Raw genomic sequence first — 20,004 nt, forward strand, 5'->3', positions numbered from 1 at the left:
CCAATCAGCAGGATTCTGAAAGTAGCCAATCGCAGGGAGGATTGGAAAAAGTGCACTCTGATAGAACAGAAACGGAACATGGGAGGGGACGATACGGGAATAAAAGCTGGCCACGGCAGCTAGCAGTGGCAACAGGCTCGGGTCCCCTTCCATGTTGTGGGAGCTTTGTCCTTTTGGTCTTCGCAAGAAACCTTGCTACCACTCACTCTTTGGGTCCATGCCATCTTTTTTTTTTTTTTTTTTTTTTGAGACAGAGTCTTGCTCTGTCTCCCAGGCTGGAGTGTAGTGGCGCCATCTCGGCCCACTGCAGGCTCCGCCTCTCAGGTTCAAGTGATTCTCATGCCTCAGCCTCCCGAGTAACTGGGACTACAGGCATGTGCCACAATGCCTGGCTAATTTTTGGTCTTTTTAGTAGAGAGAGGGTTTTGCTATGTTGGCCAGACTGTTCTCAAACTCCTGGCTGCAAGTGATCTGCCCACCTTGGCCTCCAAAATGATGGGATTACAGGCGTGAGCCATCTCACCCAGCCTCCAATTTCATATATGTACGTATATCATCTGCAGAAAACCCTGAACGTCTACCATCACCCCTAATTTGTCAAACAAATGCTTTCATTGACCACCTCCATTTTCCCTTCTTCCCATTACTCCAGTGATCCTCTATGATACGTCCTCCAGTTCTGCTACTCTATTGCAGACCACTAATGAATAGCTTTATTATCAGACTCAGTGACATATTTCCACCTGTATTGATCTGGACTTTGCAGTATTTGTCTCTATCAAGCACACCTTGCCTGTTGCAGTTTTCAACTTAGGTACTATATCAGCTTCCCCAGATCATGTGAGGTCTTGAAGGTTATGTAGAAGATTCTAGATTTTATCTTAAATGCAATAGTAAGCCAGAGAAAGAGAGTAAGTTTTGGAGTGCCAAGATCGGGCTTATATCTTTATTTTTATTTTTATTTGAGACAGTCGCACTCTGTTGCCCAGGCTGGCGTGCAGTGGTGCGATCTCAGCTCACTGCAGCCTCCACCTCCTGGGTTCAAGCGATTCTCATGCCTCAGCCTCCCGAGTAGCTGGGATTACAGGGGCCCGACACCACGCTTGTCTAACTTTTGTATTTTTAGTAGAGACACAGTTTCACCATGTTGGCCAGTCTGGTCTTGAACTCCTGACCTCAGCCGATCTGCCCGCCTCAGACTCCCAAAGTGCTGGGATTACAGGCATGAGCCACCGTGCCCAGCCCAGGCTTGTATCTTTAAGATATCACTCTAACATACACATAGAAAATGGTTTGGAGGCCAGGCGCAGTGGCTCATGCCTGTAATCCCAGCACTTTGGGAGCCCGAGGCGGGAGGATTGCTTGAGCTCAGGAGTTCAAGACCAACCTGGGAAGAGACCTTGTCTCTACTAAAAATCAAAAAAATTAGCTAGGGCATAGTGGTATATGCCTGTAGTCCTAGATACTCCAGAGGCTGAGCAGGAAGAGAGCTTGAGCCCAGGAGATCAAGGCTGCAGTAAACTATGATCGTACCACTGCACTCCAGCCTGGGCAACATAGCAAGACTCTCTCAACAAAAAAGAGGAGCTGGGGAGAGGATCATGTTCATGTTCATGTTAGAGGGTGGTTTTAAAGGTAAATGATAAATATATATGTGATATATATAACTGATGATTGGCTTTTAACACAGTGTCTGGAATATAGTAAATGCTCAAAATCAATAGCTTTTTACATTCTTAATAATAGATTATTGCTTATTTTTACTTTGTCTTCACATAAAATTCATACACAAAATCAAACTCATTATATTGTTTAATCATCCAATTCTTGATTCCACCTTGGTGTCTGTCAGAAACAAGAGGATTCTCTCAATTAACTTGTGTGGAAATCCTTTTTTCACCACCTCCCCCTCCCCCATTATCTGATTAATCACAAAGATTTTGATTTTTTTCTTTGAGATACTTTTTTTTGAGATGGAGTCTCACTCTGTTGCCCAGGATGGAGTGCAGTGGTGTATGATCTTGGCTCACTGCAACCTCCACTTTCCAGGTTCAAGAGATTCTCGTGCCTCAGCCTCCCGAGTAGCTGGGACTACAGGCATGCACCACTATGCCCGGCTAATTTTTGTATTTTAGTAGAGACGGGGTTTCACCATGTTGGCCAGGCTGGTCTTGAACTTCTGACCACAGGTGATCCATCCACCTCGGCCTGCCAAAGTGCTAGGATTACAAGTGTGAGTCACTGCGCCCAGCTTTGAGATACTTCTTATATTCTGTCTTTTCCTTTCTGTGTTATCCCTCTTTCTAGGAATGCTCCCCATTCTACGCACATTTTGCCCTCTCCCATTTTGCACTCTCTGTGTTCTTCAGAGTCCCGGCCAGATCTCCATTCCTTGAGGCCTGGTCTTAGTTTTCCAGTTCCCTATATCAAACAATTTCTTTCTTTCTTTTTTTTTTTTTTTGAGACAGAGTCTTGCTCTGTCGCCCAGGCTGTAGTGCAGTGGCACCATCTCAGGTCACTGCAACCTTCGCCTCCTGGGTTCAAGCAATTCTCCTGTCTCAGCCTCCCAAGTAGCTGGGACTATAGGTGCACACCACCACACCCGGCTAATTTTTGTATTTTTAATAGAGAGGGGGTTTCCATATTGGTCAGACTGGTCTCAAACTCCTGACCTCAGGTAATCCACCCACTTCAGCCTCCCAAAGTGCTGGGATTACAGGCGTGAGCTACCACGCCCAGCCCCTATATCAAACAATTTCTTATCTACTTGTCTAACATCCTTTTTTCTTCTGTTAGATTGTAAGCACCATTAGAACAGGCACAATGAATTGCATTTCTTCTGCCATTTTTTATAATGTCTCAGATAATTTTGTGTCTAGACTATGAATTGATCAATTCATTTGTCAGTAGATAGTCCACGGCTTGTTAATTTTTATGACTAACGCTTATCTTTGTTGAACAAAGAATACAAATAGAAATTTTTACTAGCAAAAGTCATAAAGACATGAGAGAACGCTAATGTGCAAAGTTGGATGTTACAGATCGTAAAATACATCTGTTTAAGACAGCTTATGCAGATCAATCCTAGTTTTTATATCTTTTAGGTGGATATTTGTAAAGCCAGGGTTTTGTTCTTACTTTTCACTTGCTTTTGTTTTTGCCCTTTGTTAAACAATTATAACTGTTTCCTTGACATGGCAGATTTCATGTTTGAGGTTTAACTTCCGTAGCTTGGGCAAAATGAAGCAGAGTGGGTCGGCCACCTTACCACAGCTGTACAGAGCTTCCTTTAGCACAAGATCTTATCAGAGTTTCTAATGAAACATTTAATAGGATGTGTTATGTTAGCAACAGATCCCTCATGGTTAGGCTCTCTGAATGTATATGTGAAAGAACAAGGGCTCTTTATTCTGCATTGATAAAAATGGACTGCAAGAGCTGTCTTTTATGTTTGCTCTTAATGGGACCATTAAGTATACTGTGTATTGTGAATTCATGTAATACTGTTGGGTGTGTTATAAAACCATGGTATTTATATCTTTCCCTAAGGCACAGTGTTTCATTTAACTTACTATGGGCACCTCTAAAATGTATCCATTTATTCTTCTTATCTCTCCATTTCTTTTTTCTGTCTCTTTTTCCATCTTAGATTGTTTCTTCTCTCTTGTGCTCTTTTTCTTCACCCATTTTTTTCCCTTGCTTCCTTCTCTCTAAAACCTGTTTAGGTAATGGCATGCAAAAGAAGTAAGTTTGAGTTACCACACATCTATCTACTTTAAAAAATGTATATGCTTTTTAGAAGAACCAAATTCAAGAACTTTACAGTTGGGTCTTCTAAGTATTGGAGAATTTGAAAAATAGTAGTATTCTTGATAATGCCTTAATTTTTGGTGGTACTGGTGTTACGAATGCATCTATTTAGTCAGTTGATCCCACAGTATGACCTTACTTGAAAGTTAAAAGGCTGGATCGCATAAGCTTTCATTGAGCCCTTTTTTAACAGTGAGTTTATTTTGAATTTGTTTTTATGTAGGTTTGCCTCAGTGAAATGAGGGCACATATTCGGACTTGTCAGAAGTACATAGATAAGTATGGACCACTACAAGAACTCGAGGAGACAGCAGCAAGGTTTGTTTCAATACAATATAGTTTAATGCTAAAATTGATCATGTTTATAAAGAATTTAATGGGCTGGAAACTTTAACATTCTTATGAAAATATTTACATATTTATGTCTATGTTCTTAACTATAATACCTGGTACTGGTAATCATTTGTTGATAGCAATCATTGTTAAGGAATTTTGCACTCTCTACTTTAAAAATTTCCAGGGGTAACCAACCACAGACTGGAGAGATTGGGGCAACTTCCTCAAACAAGTTTGTGTTAATACAGATCCAAAAATAGAATGCAGAACTGTTACATTTCTGCTAGGCTTTGTTTTCTAATAGATTCCGGAAGTAGATTGTGTTTGGGATTATCCATCTTCTGTCACCACTGCTCATTTCACCAGCTCATTCCTTATCATTTTGCTTGTTTCTCTTTAGAATATAGACAGCAGCATCTCAGTATACAAGAGAACAGGCTGGGCAGGCATCCTGAATCCTTTGCCTTTTTGATGGGTAATCTCGTATGGGGGTAGGGGAAAGATGGAGGTAGCTGACAGATGTAATGGAGGATATTGATAGTATTTTATTCTTTAAAAAAAGAGAGAGAAAGAAACATTCGTGGGGTGTGGTGGCGCACACCTGCAATCCCAGCATTTTGGGAGGCTGAGACGGGCAGATCACTTGAGGTCAGGAGTTCAAGAGCAGCCTGGGCAACATGGCGAAACCCCATCTCTACTAAAAATACAAAAATTAGCTGGGCGTGGTGGCGCACACCTGTAATCCCAGCTATTCTCGAGGCTGAGGCACGAGAATCACTTGAATCTGGGAGGCAGAGGTTGCAGTGAGCTGAGATCTGGCCACTGCACTCCAGCCTGGGTGACAGAGCGAGACTCTGTCTCAAAAAAAAAAAGAAACACATCTAAGTCATTATTCTCCTGATGAGAAAGGTAATTTAGCTGCATCAGAGTAATTATAAAGTTTGTAATCTGCCCCTACTAACCAAATAAAGTGATCTGTGCTCTCTAGCAAAGACTGATGGCTTTCCAGCCATTAATCTGCCTATGGATTCATGTATCCAATATTGGTATTCTGTATAATTTCTCTCTCCCGGAGAAAAATGTTAGCTCTGTTCATTTTTAGAAAATATACTCAAAATATAGCTTACATTTCTAAACCTAAAAGTCTAAACAATCACCTCATTCTTTTTGTTTTACTAGAGATCACCTTGCAAAAGTACCTATTATTATAGGATTAGCTTTATACCCTGACTTTATAAATTTCAAATGAGTATTTTAGCTATAAACAGAGTATGGATCCTGTTAGATTGACCACAATGACCAATAGGAAGGAAGGATTACCAATGGGTTGAGAAAGTGTATGGGTTTGATTGCAAGGTTGATGGCTTTTATGAAAATTTAAAAATATATGAAAGCTAATTTGAATCCCAATTTCTTTTACTCATTAGAATTAAATAGTAAAGAATGAAAATAATAGAAAATGGAGAGGGTTGTTGATTATTTTACAAGATATATTAGTATTTTGATTTATGATAAAAATCTTTGCTTTACAGAAGAATTTACCACATAATTCAAATTTTAAAAATTCTTACACATAGAGTTTGTCCAGAGTACAAGCTTTGGGGGACAGGAAGTTACATCTGTAACAGAAAGTGAGCAAACAACTCCAAGACTCCGTATTGTCCCTAAGAACTTAAGGCAGTGTTGTCCAGTAGAAATATAATGGTTTTTTTTTCTTTTCTTTTCTTTTCTTTTCTTTTCTTTTCTTTTCTTTTCTTTTTGAGATGGAGTCTTGCTCTGTCACCCAGGCTGGAGTGCAGCGGCGCAATCTTGGCTCACTGCAACCTCTGCTGCCCGGGTTCAAGCGATTCTCCTGCCTCAGCCTCCTGAGTAGCTGGGATTACAGGCGTGTGCCACCATGCCTGGCTAATTTTTGTGTTTTTAGTAGAGACAGGGTTTCAGCATCTTGGCCAGGCTGGTCTTGAACTCCTGACCTCGTGATCCACCCGTCTCGGCCTCCCAAAGTGCTGGGATTACAGGCCTGAGCCACTGCTCCCGGCCTAGAAATATAATGTTAATCACATGTAATTCAAAATTTTCTAGTAGCGACATTTAAACAAATAAGAAGATAAAGTTTAAATTACCTTTCAATATATTTTATCTAACCTAATATTGCCAAAATATTATCATCTGAATGTGTAATCAGTATAAAAATTATCAAGATATTTTACATTCTTTTTTCTTTTTACATTAAGCCCTCAAAATTCAGTGTGTATCTTATACATCCAGCAAATCTGAATTTTTTTATTTTTTTTGAGATAGAGTTTCACGCCTGTTGCCCAGGCTGGAGTGCAATGGTGCGATCCCAGCTCACTGCACTTCTCTTTAGGAGAGAAGTGCAATCTGAGCATGCATTAACTGAGAAACTGAGTTGTGCAGCACCCAGCTGTCCTTGGATTACCTTTTTCTTCCTCCCTTTCCGAATTCACATAACATTTAGATGGGGTGTTATTTGTTTTCCAACTTCACTAGCATATAACTATGTGCATCAGCCTATATTGTTAGTTTCCAGTGAAGAAGGAAAAGTGACCTGCAGTCCGGGTGAGGTGGCTCACACCTGTAATCTCAGCACTTCGGGAGGTCAAGGCAGGTGGATTGCTTGAGCTCAGGAGTTTGAGACCAGCTTGGGCAACATGGTGAAACTCCTAACTCTATTAAAAATACAAAAAATTAGCATGGTGGCATGTGCCTGTGGTCTGAGCTACTTGGGAGGCTGAGACAGGAGGATCATTTGAGCCCAGGAAGTGGAGGTTGCGGTGAGCCAAGATTGTACCACTGCACTCCAGCCTGGGTAACAGAGCGAGACTCCCTCTCCAAATAAAAAAAAAAAAAAAAGAAAGACAGAAAAAGAAAAGTGACCTGCAGCTACCTTATTAAATCCTTATGTACACTTAGGAATATTTGTCACTTATCCGTGCTGTCCAAGATGTGTCCACTGGGCACTTGAAATGTGGCTAGTCCAAATTCAGATACGTGACCAGGTGCAGTGGCTCACGCCTGTAATCCCAGCACTTTGGGAGGCCGAGGTGGGTGGATCACCTTAAGTCAGGAGTTCGAGACCATCCTGGCCAACATGGTGAAACCCCATCTCTACTAAAAATACAAAGATTAGCCTGGTGTGGTGGTGGGGGCTTGTAATCCCTGCCACTTGGGAGGCTGAGGCAAGAGGATCCCTTGAACCCGGGAGGTGGGGAGGTTGCATTGAGCTGAGATCATGCCACTGCACTCCAGCCTGGGCCACAGAGCAAGACTCTTGTCTCAAAAAAAAAAAGAAAAAAAAAGTGACTACTATCTAGTTGCCAACCATTTTAATATTATTTGTATTCTGTGCTATTTCCAGGTGTGTATGTCCCTTTTGTCAGAGGGAACTGGATGAAGACAGCTTGCTGGATCACTGTATTACTCATCACAGATCGGAACGGAGGCCTGTGGTAAGGATTTTTGTTACATGTATTACAGCAATGTCTGAATTCAGGACACATTAGCAAAGCCATTTAATAGATTTATATTTATAGATACCTTATAAAGGATAATGATTTAAGTTAAGGTTATGGTAACTCTGTGACCGTTTACAATGTGTGAAAGTGTTCAGTTGAAACTGATAAGAATGACTAATGTGTAATCACTCATTTATGAAATTACACATTATCTCTAACAGGTAATCATGGGCATAATCAACTAAAATGATCCAAAATGCAAAGTTAAGATCTAAATTTACCAGCTGGGCCAATATGGTGAAACCCCATCTCTACTAAAAATACAAAAACTAGCTGGGTACATTGGCGGGCATGTGTAATCCCAGCTACTAGGGAGGCTGAGGCAGAAGAATCGCTTGAACCTGGGAGGCAGAGGTTGCAGTGAGCCGAGATGGAGCCACTGTACTCCAGCCTGGGCAACAGAGCAAGACTGTCTCAAAAAAAAAAAAAAAAGAAAGAAAGAAAAAGAGAGATCTAAGTTTAGTACACTAACTATGGTTATAGCCATGTTTAGAACATTTAAAAATAATGCAAATAAGGCTGGGCGTGGTGGCTCACACCTGTAATCCCAGCATTTTGGGAGGCTGAGGCAGGCGGATCACGAGGTCAGGAGATTGAGACCATCCTGGCTAACACGGTGAAACCCTGTCTCTACTAAAAAAATAAAAAAATTAGCCAGACATGTTGGTGGGCGCCTGTAGTCCCAGCTACTCAGGAGGCTGAGGCAGGAGAATGGTGTGAACCCGGGAGGCGGAGCTTGCAGTGAGCCAAGATTGTGCCACTGCACTCCAGCCTGGGCGACAGAGCGAGACTCTGTCTCAAAAAAAAAAAAAAAAAAAAAAAAAAAAAAATGCAAATAGTGTTATTATGACACTACACTAGAAACAAAAAGTAGTCATTCATCTTCATTAATGTGTCGTTTTATTCATGGTTAATATTTATCCATATGTTTGTATGGTAAATGTACATATTGCTCATTATTTCCTATATTCATTGTGAATGATGCTTTTTTCTTTTCAGCCTTGGCGTTTTAGTTCTTCTTTGTAGAGTGGCTTTTATAATTTTCATTTTTGTATAGTTGTGAGGTAAGGCAGAGTGGATACATCATTGTTTACTTAAGCTATTTTATTTTTATTTTTTTGAGACAGGCCATAGTACAGTGGCGCCATCTCGGCTCACTGCAACCTTGACCTCCCAGGTTCAAGCGATCCTCCTGCCTCAGCCCCTCAAATAGATGGGACTGCGGGCACGTGTCACTACACCTGCCTAATTTGTTGTTGTTGTTGTTGTTGTTTTTAGACATGCTCTGTCGCCAGGCTGGAGTGCAGTGGCGTGATCTTGGCTCACTGCAACCTCCGCCTCCCAGGTTCAAGCCATTCCCCTGCCTCAGCCTCCTGAGTAGCTGGGGCTACAGGCGTGCGCCACCATGCCCGGCTAATTTTTTGTATTTTTTTAATAGAGACAGAGTTTCACCATGTTGGCCAGGACGGTCTCGATCTTCTGACCTCGTGGTTCGCCCACGTCGGCCTCCCAAAGGCTGGGATTACAGGCGTGAGCCACCGCGCCTGGCCTGGATTGTTAACCAGTTTTTAGAATTTGAGTTCATATTCTTGTATGCTTAAACTTTTCCTTATATTGCAATTTTTCTAAGAGGAAATTCCTTACATTATTATTTCTGCAATTAATAATGCAGACTTTTTATTAGCTCTTGAAATGTACTTTTAAAATGCTTTCCAAAAAGTCTGTGTCAATTTATATTTGTGTCAGCAATATATGAGTAAACCACTTTTACCTTAATCTGACCATAATTGGGAACATTTATTTTTAATTTACCCTGGCTCAACAAATATAAAATGATACTTTGAAGATTGTTTTATGTAGTATGTAGTTTTATGTAATATATACACAAATGTGTGTGTGTTGTTTTCTCATATGAGTTTTTAGGGGTTTTTTAGTTTTAGGTTTTTTTCCATAAAATCCTTTCAGAAAGTGGATGAAATTAAAACATAAGTATATTAAACAGGTAGGTAGATAGACAATGGATAGAAATAAAGATGATAGAGAATAAAGAGAAAGATACAGCCAGGTACAGTGGCTTACACCTGTAATCCAGGACTTTGGGAGGCCAAGTGGGCAGATTACTTGAGGCCAAGAGTTCGAGACCAGCCTGGCCAACACGGTGAAACCCCGTCTCTACTACTAAAAATACAAAAATTAGCAAGGCATGGTGGCATGCGCCTTCAGTCCCAGCTACTCGGGAGGCTGAGGTGGGAGGATTGCTTGAGCCTGGAAGGACAGAGGTTGAAGTGAACTGAGATCGTGCCACTGCACTCCAGCCTGGGTGATAAAACAAGAACCTGTCTCAGGCCGGGTGCAGTGGCTCATGCCTATAATCCCAGCACTTTGGGAGGCTGAGGTGGATGGATCACCTAAGGTCAGGAGTTCAAGACCAGCCCGACCAGCATGGTGAAACCCTGTCTCTACTAAAAATACAAAAAAAAAAAAAAAAAAAAAAATTAGCCGGATGTGGTGGGGGGCACCTGTAATCCCAGCTACTCGGGAGGCTGAGGCAGGAGAATCACTTGAACCTGGGAGACGGAGGTTGCAGTGAGCTGAGATCACGCCATTGCACTCCAGCATGGGCAACAAAAGCAAAACTATCTCAAAAAACAAACAAACAAAAAAAACAAAAAAACCTGTCTCAAAAAAAAAGAGAGAAAATCCTCACAGCAATCCTATGAGATAGGCTTGATGATTATCCCCATTTTAAAAATGATAAACTGAGGCTCAGAGAGGTTAAGTCAATCATACAAGGTCACACAGCTGGTAAGTAACAAAGACAGAATTTGAATACAGTGATCTAGCTCCAGGGCTGTGTGGGAAACCCCTGTGGTCTATAGCAAGTTCAAGAGGAAAGCATGCAGAGATATTTGTTATTGATTTTAATGGCTTAGGGAGTTGGCAATTGGAATGGCTAAGTAGAAGCTTGTTAGGTGTTGAGGGAGCAGAGGCGGTCACGGGCTTTTCCTGCTCAAGTTGCTCTGTAGGAGGAACTGGGCTAGGGAGTTGTTTCACAATAGGTCCCTGGGGAGCTAGAGGAAGTTAGAAGAAAGCATAAGGATGGAATGATAGTGACTACTATCACTGAGTTTACTGAGTTATAAGTATTTTCTTGTCTCCTAGCAACTCTGTGAAGAAGGTTGAACCCTGACCATTAGTACCCAGGGTGCTGCTTTGGCTGGAAGAATGCCAGGCCCTCTGGACTGTGGTCCTAGGCTGCATCTAAGCAGCAATCTGGGGCAGGCCGTGTACTGGTCAGTTCCGTGGTACTGTGTACCTGCTCCAGCAGAAATCCAGTCCACATGCTGCTCAGTTTGGCCCAAACCGAAGCTGGCCCATGAAGCTAGGTCCTCCATGATTTTACAGGTCTTCAGGGTCATTGAAGACAGCTGACCTAAGCAGGGAAACAAACTAGGAATGGTGGAATCAGATTGCCTGTGGGATTTTGTAGTTAAATCCTAGGCTTTAAAGGGGATAGGCTTGGTTCTAATCCCAGGAAGTCTATTAAATTCTCTCTGTCACTGTTTCATCATTTGTAAAATGGGGATGGTGATGACATTGATGCCTTTTTCACAAGTAGTAAATGAATCAGGCATATAATAAAGTAAGCACTCTGTCTCCTGGTGATCACTCCATTAATAGAAGAGGGTGGTGGTGATAGTGGAGGTTCACCACACTTTTTCCATTCTATAAAATCAGGCCTAGAGAAGATTTCTTAGAGGAAGTGATGTCCTCTCACAGTTAGAGAACCCACATGGGGTGGTGGTGTGAGTCGGGGGGGTGGCGGGGAGGAGGAGGATGGGGAAGTGAAGTGGTAAAATCTCACCACAAAGACCAGGATGCTATCATGGCCTTGAAGCAGGAGCAGATTGTTCAGAAATCCAAGGTTCTGTAATACCCTAGGGCTGTCTAGCGGTGGTAATTGGAACACAAGACCTTCAGGTGTCCTGTGTTAGTGTTTCACTCTTGAGCAGAAGCTCAAGAGATGTCACTCTGAAGGATCTAGAGCCACTAGAAGTCATGATTTACCCCATGGTTAGGAAAAGGCAGGGGACAGATATGTGGTATAGCTGGGGTTCACGTGCTTAGGGATCCCTAATGGGGACATGAGGGTGAAAACACACTGAGGGAAGTCCTGGGCAAGGAGGGCTGGGTCCAATGCTGATTCTGGATGGGTGTGGAAGTTAACCAGGAATTATTGCTTTAAAGGACTGGATTACAGGTTTTGCAAGCAGATAAGATCAGTGACATCATCTGACTTACCTCACATAAGAGGTTTCCTGGCAGTTAGAGATTTCCTGGGTAAATGATTCTTCTGACTTCCAAAAATAATTAGATAACTCAGAGATCAAACCACAAGATAACCATCTTTTCTTTCTGAGCTGCTCAAGAATGATAAAATGTTTGTTAAAAACATCAGGGGATTTTGACTTTTCTTATATGCATCCTTAAGAGCCAATAGCTCCTTTTTGTCAAGCAGTAATTATATTGTTATTTTCTGCCATTTTTTAAAATTTGGAGACAGGGTCTCGCTCTATCACCCAGGCCGGACTGCAGTGGTGCAGTAATAGCTCACTGTAACCTTGAACTCCTGGGCTCAAGTGATCCTTACCTCAGCTTCCTGAGTAGCTGGAACTACAGGTGTGCACCATCACAACTGGATAATTCTTTAATTATTATTTTTTTATTTTTTATTTTTGGTAAAGATGAGATCTTGCTATGTTGCCCAGGCTGGTCTCAAATTCCTGGCTTCAAGCTATCCTCCCACCTTGGCTTCTGAAAGCATTGAGTTTACAGGCATGAGCCACTAAGCTCGGTCATTTATTTTTTTAAAATAATTCCATCTCTGGAATATTAGACTCAAAGGAAGCAGGTGACACAAACAGCATGCTTTAGACTGAATTATGAGACCACTTTTTTTCTTTTTCCTTAAATATAGATAACATTAATGAGTCCACTTTTGAGAGAAATGTATTTTATTCTGTAAAGGGAAGATGTTTTAGCAAGAACCTTGCCTCCAGCTAGTCTCTCTGTCTAGAGTGCTTTTTTTTTTTTTTTTTTTTTGAAGAGACGGTGTTTCATCATCATGTTGCCCAGGCTGAGTCTCGAACTTGTGAGCTCAAGCGATCTGCTCTCCTCGGCCCCGCAAAGTGCTGGGATTACAGGCATGAGCCACCGTGCCCGGCCTCAAAGTTCTCTTTCTTTCACTGGTTGGCTCTTACTCATCCTTTGGAGCTTAGCTTAAATTTTACTTCCTCAAGGAAGCCCTCCCTGATACTCATTAATTTCAGCTTTTGCTTTTCTCCCCTCTACTTTTCAGTATTTACCACAACTTATAATTGCATATTCATTTCATGTCTGTCTCTCCCTCTAATTTATTAGGCTTATGGAGTCATGGGACCTAAGTCTTTCGTTTAACACTGCATGCCCAGTTCTTTGCAGAGTGCCTAGAACATAGCAGGATGTAGTGATGTGGAAAAAAGATAGTAAAGAAAGACAGGCTGGGCGCGGTGGCTCACACGTGTAATCCCAGCACTTTGGGAGGCCAAGGCAGGTGGATCACCTGAGGTCAGGAGTTCGAGACTAGCCTGGCCAACATGGCAAAACCCCGTCTCTACTAAAAATGCAAAAATTAGCTGGGCATGTTGGCAGGAGCCTGTAATCTTGGCTACTCAGGAGGCTGAGGCAGGAATCGCTTGAACCCAGGAAGCGGAGTTTGTAGTGAGCCAAAATCATGCCATTGCACTCCAGCCTGGGCGACAAGAGCAAGACTCTGTCTTAAAAAAAAAAAAAAAAAGGCATGATTCCATTCACCCTGATTCAGGGGTTCCAGGGAGTTCTATATTTTCTTTCTTTCTTTTTTTTTTTTTTTTGAGATGGAGTCTTGCTCTGTTGCCAGGCTGGAGTGTAGCGGCGTGATCTCACTGCAACCTCTGACTCCCTGGTTCAAGCAATTCTCCTGCCTCAGCCTCCCGAGTAGCTGGGATTACAGGCATGCACCACTGCACCCAGCTAATTTTTGCATTTTTAGTAGAGATGGGGTTTCACCATATTGGCCAGGATGGTCTCGATCTCCTGACCTTGTGATCTGCCCGCCGCAGCCTCCCAGAGTGCTGGGATTACAGGCGTGAGCCACCACGTCTAGCCGGAGTTCTATATTTTCAATGTTACCCTGGGGGCTCATTCCTTAAGGAAGGGACAGGACTTTTGGTTTGAAGTGTAAACTGTGATGATTACATCCTGGGCTACCCCTCTCCATAGCAGTTAATTTCCGTGAGTACTTAGAATATCTGTGACTTGATGCGACAGTGGAGATCTATGTGGTAATAATTCTGGAAGGAAAAAAAAATCTCCGATAGATTTGCTTTCAGTGGCCGGGTGTGGTGGCTCGTGCCTGTAATCCCAGCACTTTGGGAGGCTGAGGTGGGCAGATCACAAGGTCAGGAGTTCAAGACAAGCCTGGCCAATATGGTGAAACCCCATCTCTACTAAATATACAAAAATTAGCCAGGCACGGTGGCGCGCGTCTGTAGTCCCGGCTGCTCAGGAGGCTGAGGCAGGAGAATCGTTTGAACCTGGGAGGTGGAGGTTGCAGTGAGTCAAGATCGTGCCACTGCACTCTAGCCTGGGTGACAGAGCAAGACTCCATCTCAAAAAAAAAAAAAAAATTAGGTATGCAGTCTTGTACCTTGATTTTAATTACATAGTTGCCTGTGAATATTTTCAGTGCATGTTCCTTTTTTCTTCTTTGGGTATTGGATTGAGTAACCTTTAATTACCTCCTCAAATGGCACTTGTCATCACATGGAAAGTGTTCTATAATCAGCTGAGTTGCTGTGGAGGTTAATCTAAGCTACAGATAGAGCAGAGTGTCCATTATCATAGATATTCTGAAGGATCGAATCCTTTGCATCTTGGAATGGCTGTAACATGAGTGCACTGTCGTCCAGCTCTTTTACACTTGTACTCCTAGAGTCATCTTCTGACTTCAGGAGAACTTGATAGAACATGCTGTTCACTAAGGATCATTGATATTAGATTGCATACATAGTACTTGGCAACTGAAATCCCTCAACAGTAAAATATGGTGTTCTTGCATATATGCTATTAGAACTTAAGAAAAGGGTACCAGAAAAAAATTAAGTTCTGACACACTTATTTTCTATTAAATATTAAATCAGTCATGCACAGACTTTAGAAATGGAATTCAAGTTTTATAGTAGAAAATAGATGTCATTGGCTGGGCGTGGTGGCTCATGCCTGTAATCCCAGCCCTTCGGGAGGCCGAGGCAGGGAGATCACCTGAGGTCGGGAGTTCGAGACCAGCCTGACCAACATGGAGAAACCCCGTTTCTACTAAAAATACAAAATTAGCTGGGCATGGTGGTACATACCTGTAATCCCAGCTACTCGGGAGACTGAGGCAGGAGAATCGCTTGAACTCGGGAGGTGGAGGTTGTAGTGAGCCGAGATTGTGCCATTGCACTCCAGCCTGGGCAACAAGAGTGAAACTCTGTCTTAAACAAAAAAAAAAGAACATATATGTCATTCACAGTGAGGGCTGTCAGACCTGCACTGAGTATGATATTATTTTAGGGATTCCCTATAACAATACAAAAATGGGGAAAAACTATCAACTTTAGGCCAACTCTTCAGGCATAGTGGCTCACACCTGTAATCCCAGCACTTTGGAAGGCTAAAGCAGGCAGGTCACTTGTGGTCAGGAGGTCAGGAGTTCGAGACCAGCCTGGCCAACATGGTGAAATCCCATCTCTAGAAAAAAATTTTAAAAATTAGCCAGGCACATTGGTGTGTGCCTCTAGGAGGCAGGAGGATTGCTTGAGCGCGGGAGGTAGAGGCTGCAGTGAGCAGAGATCGCATCATTGCACTCCAGCCTGGGTGATGGGAGTAAAACCCTGTCTTAAAAAAAAAAAATAGGAGAACTGGAAAGCCGACTACCCTGTTGGTTATGATCTGTCAGTAATATTGCCTTTATTCTTAATGGGATAAGGGAGGGGTGTCTTATTGAAAACCCTGGTAAGGACCGGTTCAGAAAGACTAGGGGGGAGACAGGATATTTGACTCCATGTATCCATGAAGCAGTATCAACTCCATTTCTGTGGCTTTGGTGTTTGGTGTGAGAAACTTTAGGAAATGTATCCTAATAGACCTATGTTAGATGCTCTCACCTATGATCCTGATGATCAAAGCTCATATGATCCTGTGAAGATATTTGTACTTTTTTTTTTTGAGACAGAGTTTCACTCTTGTCGCCCAGGCTGGAGTGCAATGGCGTGGTCTCGGCTCGGAGCAACCTCCACCTCCTGGGTTCAAACGATTCTCCTGCCTCAGCCTCCCAAGTAGCTGGGATTACAGGCGTGCGCCACCATGCCGGCTAATTTTTGTATTTTTAGTAGAAACGTGGTTTCATCATGTTGACCAAGTTGGTCTCGAACTCCTGACCTCAGGTGTTCCTCCCGCTGTGGCCTCCCAAAGTGCCGCGATTACCGGCATGAGCCACCGCATCTGCCCTGTACATTTTATGTATTCTCAGAAGCCCTTACATTGGTGATTCCTAATATTTTCTCTGTCCCATCACATCTAAAAAATATAATACTGAACAAAATCATTCTTATTTTTCCATAAGTAATAGTGATGCATGAGAGTGGTGAGAACTCCTCTGGGGAGAAAATGTGGTTGTATCAGAATTTAGGGAAGGAAGGTTATATCATTGAAAAAGAATTCTCATCTGATTCTGTGTATCAACTATTCTTCTCCCATTTCTGACCTGCCCAAGTGCTCTGTTATAGGAACTGATGTGAAGTAGAAGACATTTGGAAAAAACAAAAAGCTAGCAAAAATCCATCAGAAGAGAAAGAAAAGTACTAGAAATCTTTTTCCCAAAAAGGAATTCTTTATTCATGAGTTGTCTACTGTGTGTCAAGTTATGCTAGGTCTAGGCATAAGGAAATAAGATATGATTTGTTCTTGCCCTAGGATCCTTTATTCCAAGAAAGAAGAAAATTTGAATAAAATATATATTATCTAATCTGCAAAGTATATATTTTATTCCTACTTTAGATATGAAAAATTGAATTTGAGCTTCTATTATGTGCCAAATCCTATGCAAGCTAACATAGCAAGAATTTAGGCCAGCTGCAGTGGCTTACACCTGTAATCCCAGCACTTTGGGAGGCCGAGCTGGGGGAATTGTTTGACCCCATGAGTTCAAGGCCAGCCTGGGCAACAGAGCAAGACCCTGTCTCTACAACAACAACAACAACAAAATTAGCTGGACCTGGTGGTGCACACCTGTAATCCCAGCTACTAGGGAGGCTGAGGTGGGAGGATCCCTTAAGCCCAGGAGTTTGAGGCTGCAGTGAGCTATGATGGCACCGCTGCACTCCAGCCTGGGCAACAAAAGGAGACCATGTCTCTAAAAAAAAAAAAAGAAATTAGACCAAGTTATTCTTATTTAGTTTTTCCTGTTCCAACATCTTGCTCCCTGTATTCATTCTCACACTGCTATAAAGAACTGCCCAAGACTGGGTAATTTAGAAAGGAAGGAGGTTTAATTGACTCACAGTTGCACATGGCTGGGGTGGCCTCAGGAATTATGGCAGAAGGCAAATGGGAAGCAAGGCACCTTTTTCACAAGCAGGAGAGAGAATGAACGCAGGAGGAACTACCACACACTTATAAGACCATCAGATCTTGTGAGAACTCATTTTTATGAGAACAGCATGGGGGAAACTGCCCCCATGATTCAGTTACCTACACCTGGTCTCTCCCTTGACACTTGGAGATTGTGGGGATTATTAAGAGAACATTTAGGCCAGGTGTGGTGGCTCATGCCTGTAATCTCAGCACTTTGGGAGGCCAAGGTGGGCGGATCACCTGAGGTGGGTAGTTTGAGACCAGCCTGACCAACATGGAGAAATCTGTCTCTACTAAAAATACAAAATTAGCCGGGTGTGGTGGCGCATACCTGTAATCCCAGCTTCTCGGGAGGCTGAGGCAGGAGAATCGCTTGAACCTGGGAGGCGGAGGTTGCAGTGAGCCGAGATCATGCCATTGCACTCCAGCCTGGGTAACAAGAGTGAAACTCCATCTCCAAAAAAAAAAAAAAAAAAAAAAAAAAAAGAAATTTAAACCCTAATTTTAAGAAACTTAAGAAATCCATTATTATTTCTGGCTGCCTTTATAAAAGACACTTTTTTTTTTTAACATCATATAGGACTTTTTTTTTCCTGGAATTTGCAAGGATTCTTACTCTCTTCAGTATTCCTGAAAATGAAAGTAAGTGGCTCACGTAGGAATAAGGAGAGATTTCGTAGACTTTCTGTAAAGTGAACAGACTTCAGGTACTGATTACTCGTAAATCTAGACTGTTCTAAAATTGCCCTACAAAGCTCTGAGAAAATGACTCACATGAATAAAGAGGAAAAGGACTGGCCTGGCGTGGTGGCTCCCGACTGTAATCCCAGCACTTTGGGAGGCTGAGGCGGGCAGATCACCTGAGGTCAGGAGTTCGAGACCAGCCTGACCAACATAGAGAAACCACCCCCCATGTCTACTAAAAATACAAAATTAGCTGGGCATGGTGGCCCATGCCTGTAATCCCAGCTACTCGGGAGGCTGAGGCAGGAGAATCACTTGAACCCAGGAGGCAGAGATTGCGTTGCAGTGAGCCGAGATCACGCCGTTGCGCTCTAGCCTGGGCAAAAAGAGCAAAACTCCGTCTCGAAAAAAAAAAAAAAAAAGACAATTTTAGAAAAAAAGATAACATTAAACAATAAAAAAGATAAGAGCAAAACTCCATCTCAAAAAAAATTTTTAAAAAAAGAGCAAAAGGAGTGGGAAGTTTTTCTAATTCTCATGGATTACAGTAGGAGAATGAGAACAGGTGCAAAAGAAACTCAATGCCCTTGGCTTTATGCCAACAATGATTTTTTTACACAGCAAAAAATTACAAACCTTCTTCCTTACCTCTCTTCCTCAAGCTTATACATAATAGACATACAGCAGCATTTCTATTTCTACATTATACTCGGGCTGTTTATAGTATTGAGCTAATAAAGATTTTTACACAGTGGTAGGGAAAAGGGTCCTCAGAGGTGATCTAATGTAGCCTCCCTCTCAAGGTGATAAGTAACTTACTGTGTGAGTCCTTGAAGTTTTCCAGAATGGTAACCCAGTTATTACAAGGATTTTGTTTCTACACCTTTCAACATCTTAATTTCCCTTCTGTGTCTATTGCAGTTTATTGATGTTTTCCTTACCCAGCACTTAAAATAGAACACAGAACTCCAAGAATGGTCAGTGAATGCAGAACAGAGGAAACAACCATTATTCTAGATAATTGAACGTTATCCATACAGCACTGTACTAGCTTTTTTATGATTGAGTCATATTTCTGGCCTAATTATGATTCTCAGTAAAATAGAACCCCAAATGACTTTTTTATTTATTTATTTTTTTCTGAGACGGAGTTTTGCTGTTGTTGCCTAGGCTGGAGGGTAGTGGCGCGATCTTGGCTCACTGCAACCTCTGCCTCCCGGGTTTAAGCGATTCTCCTGCCTCAGCCTCCCGAGTAGCTGGGATTATAGGGGCATGCCTCCACACCTGGCTAATTTTTATATTTTTAGTAGAGACGGAGTTTCTCCATGTTGGTCGGGCTGGCCTCAAACTCCTTACCTCAGGTGATCTGCCCACCTCGGCCTCCCAAAATGCTGGGATTACAGGCGTGAGCTACCGGGCCTGGTCCAAATGACTGTTTTTTTTTATAGGTACTGGAGTTAAGAAAGGTGTTCTCCATTACAGCCTAGGTATTAGATTTAGAATTTCTCATTTGTTCGCCTACTATTTTATCTTCTTTCTCTGAAAGAAATTATATTGTCTTTAAGGCAGTGGTTCTCAAACTTTATCATGCATGAGAATCATCTACAAGACCTGTTTAAACATAGATTGCTGGCCTCTGCCCCTAGAGTGTCTGATAAAATAGGTCTGAGCTAGGGCCTGAAAATTTGCATTTCTAACAAGTTACCAGATGGTGGCAATGCTGCTGGTCTGAGGACCCCACGCTGAGAACCATTGCTTCCTTTAAAGCGCTGAAGTGGCCAGGCACCGTGGCTTATGCCAGTAGTCCCAGCATTTTATGAGGCCAAAGTGGGAGGGTCACTTAAAGCCAGGAGTCTGTGGTTACAGTGAGCCATGATCATACCATTGCACTCCAGCCTGGGTGACAGAGTGAGACCCCATCTCTAAAAAAAAAAAAAAATTA

At 42.3% G+C, this 20,004-nt stretch overlaps 1 protein-coding gene across 2 annotated transcripts in view; it reads left to right on the top strand.

Moving 5' to 3' along the window:
* The window catches only part of RNF125 (ring finger protein 125), a 50,378-nt gene that overhangs the window by 19,316 nt on the left and 11,058 nt on the right, over positions 1-20,004 (top strand). For both annotated transcript variants that reach the window (XM_031003571.3, XM_031003570.3), the window contains exons 3-4: positions 4,034-4,128; positions 7,526-7,616. In XM_031003571.3, coding sequence (XP_030859431.1) covers positions 4,034-4,128; positions 7,526-7,616 — 186 coding nt within the window. The remainder of the gene's footprint in view (positions 1-4,033; positions 4,129-7,525; positions 7,617-20,004) is intronic.

This window comes from Gorilla gorilla, chromosome 17, assembly GCF_029281585.2.
Source record: "Gorilla gorilla gorilla isolate KB3781 chromosome 17, NHGRI_mGorGor1-v2.1_pri, whole genome shotgun sequence".
In the NCBI taxonomy this organism is placed as follows: domain Eukaryota; kingdom Metazoa; phylum Chordata; class Mammalia; order Primates; family Hominidae; genus Gorilla; species Gorilla gorilla.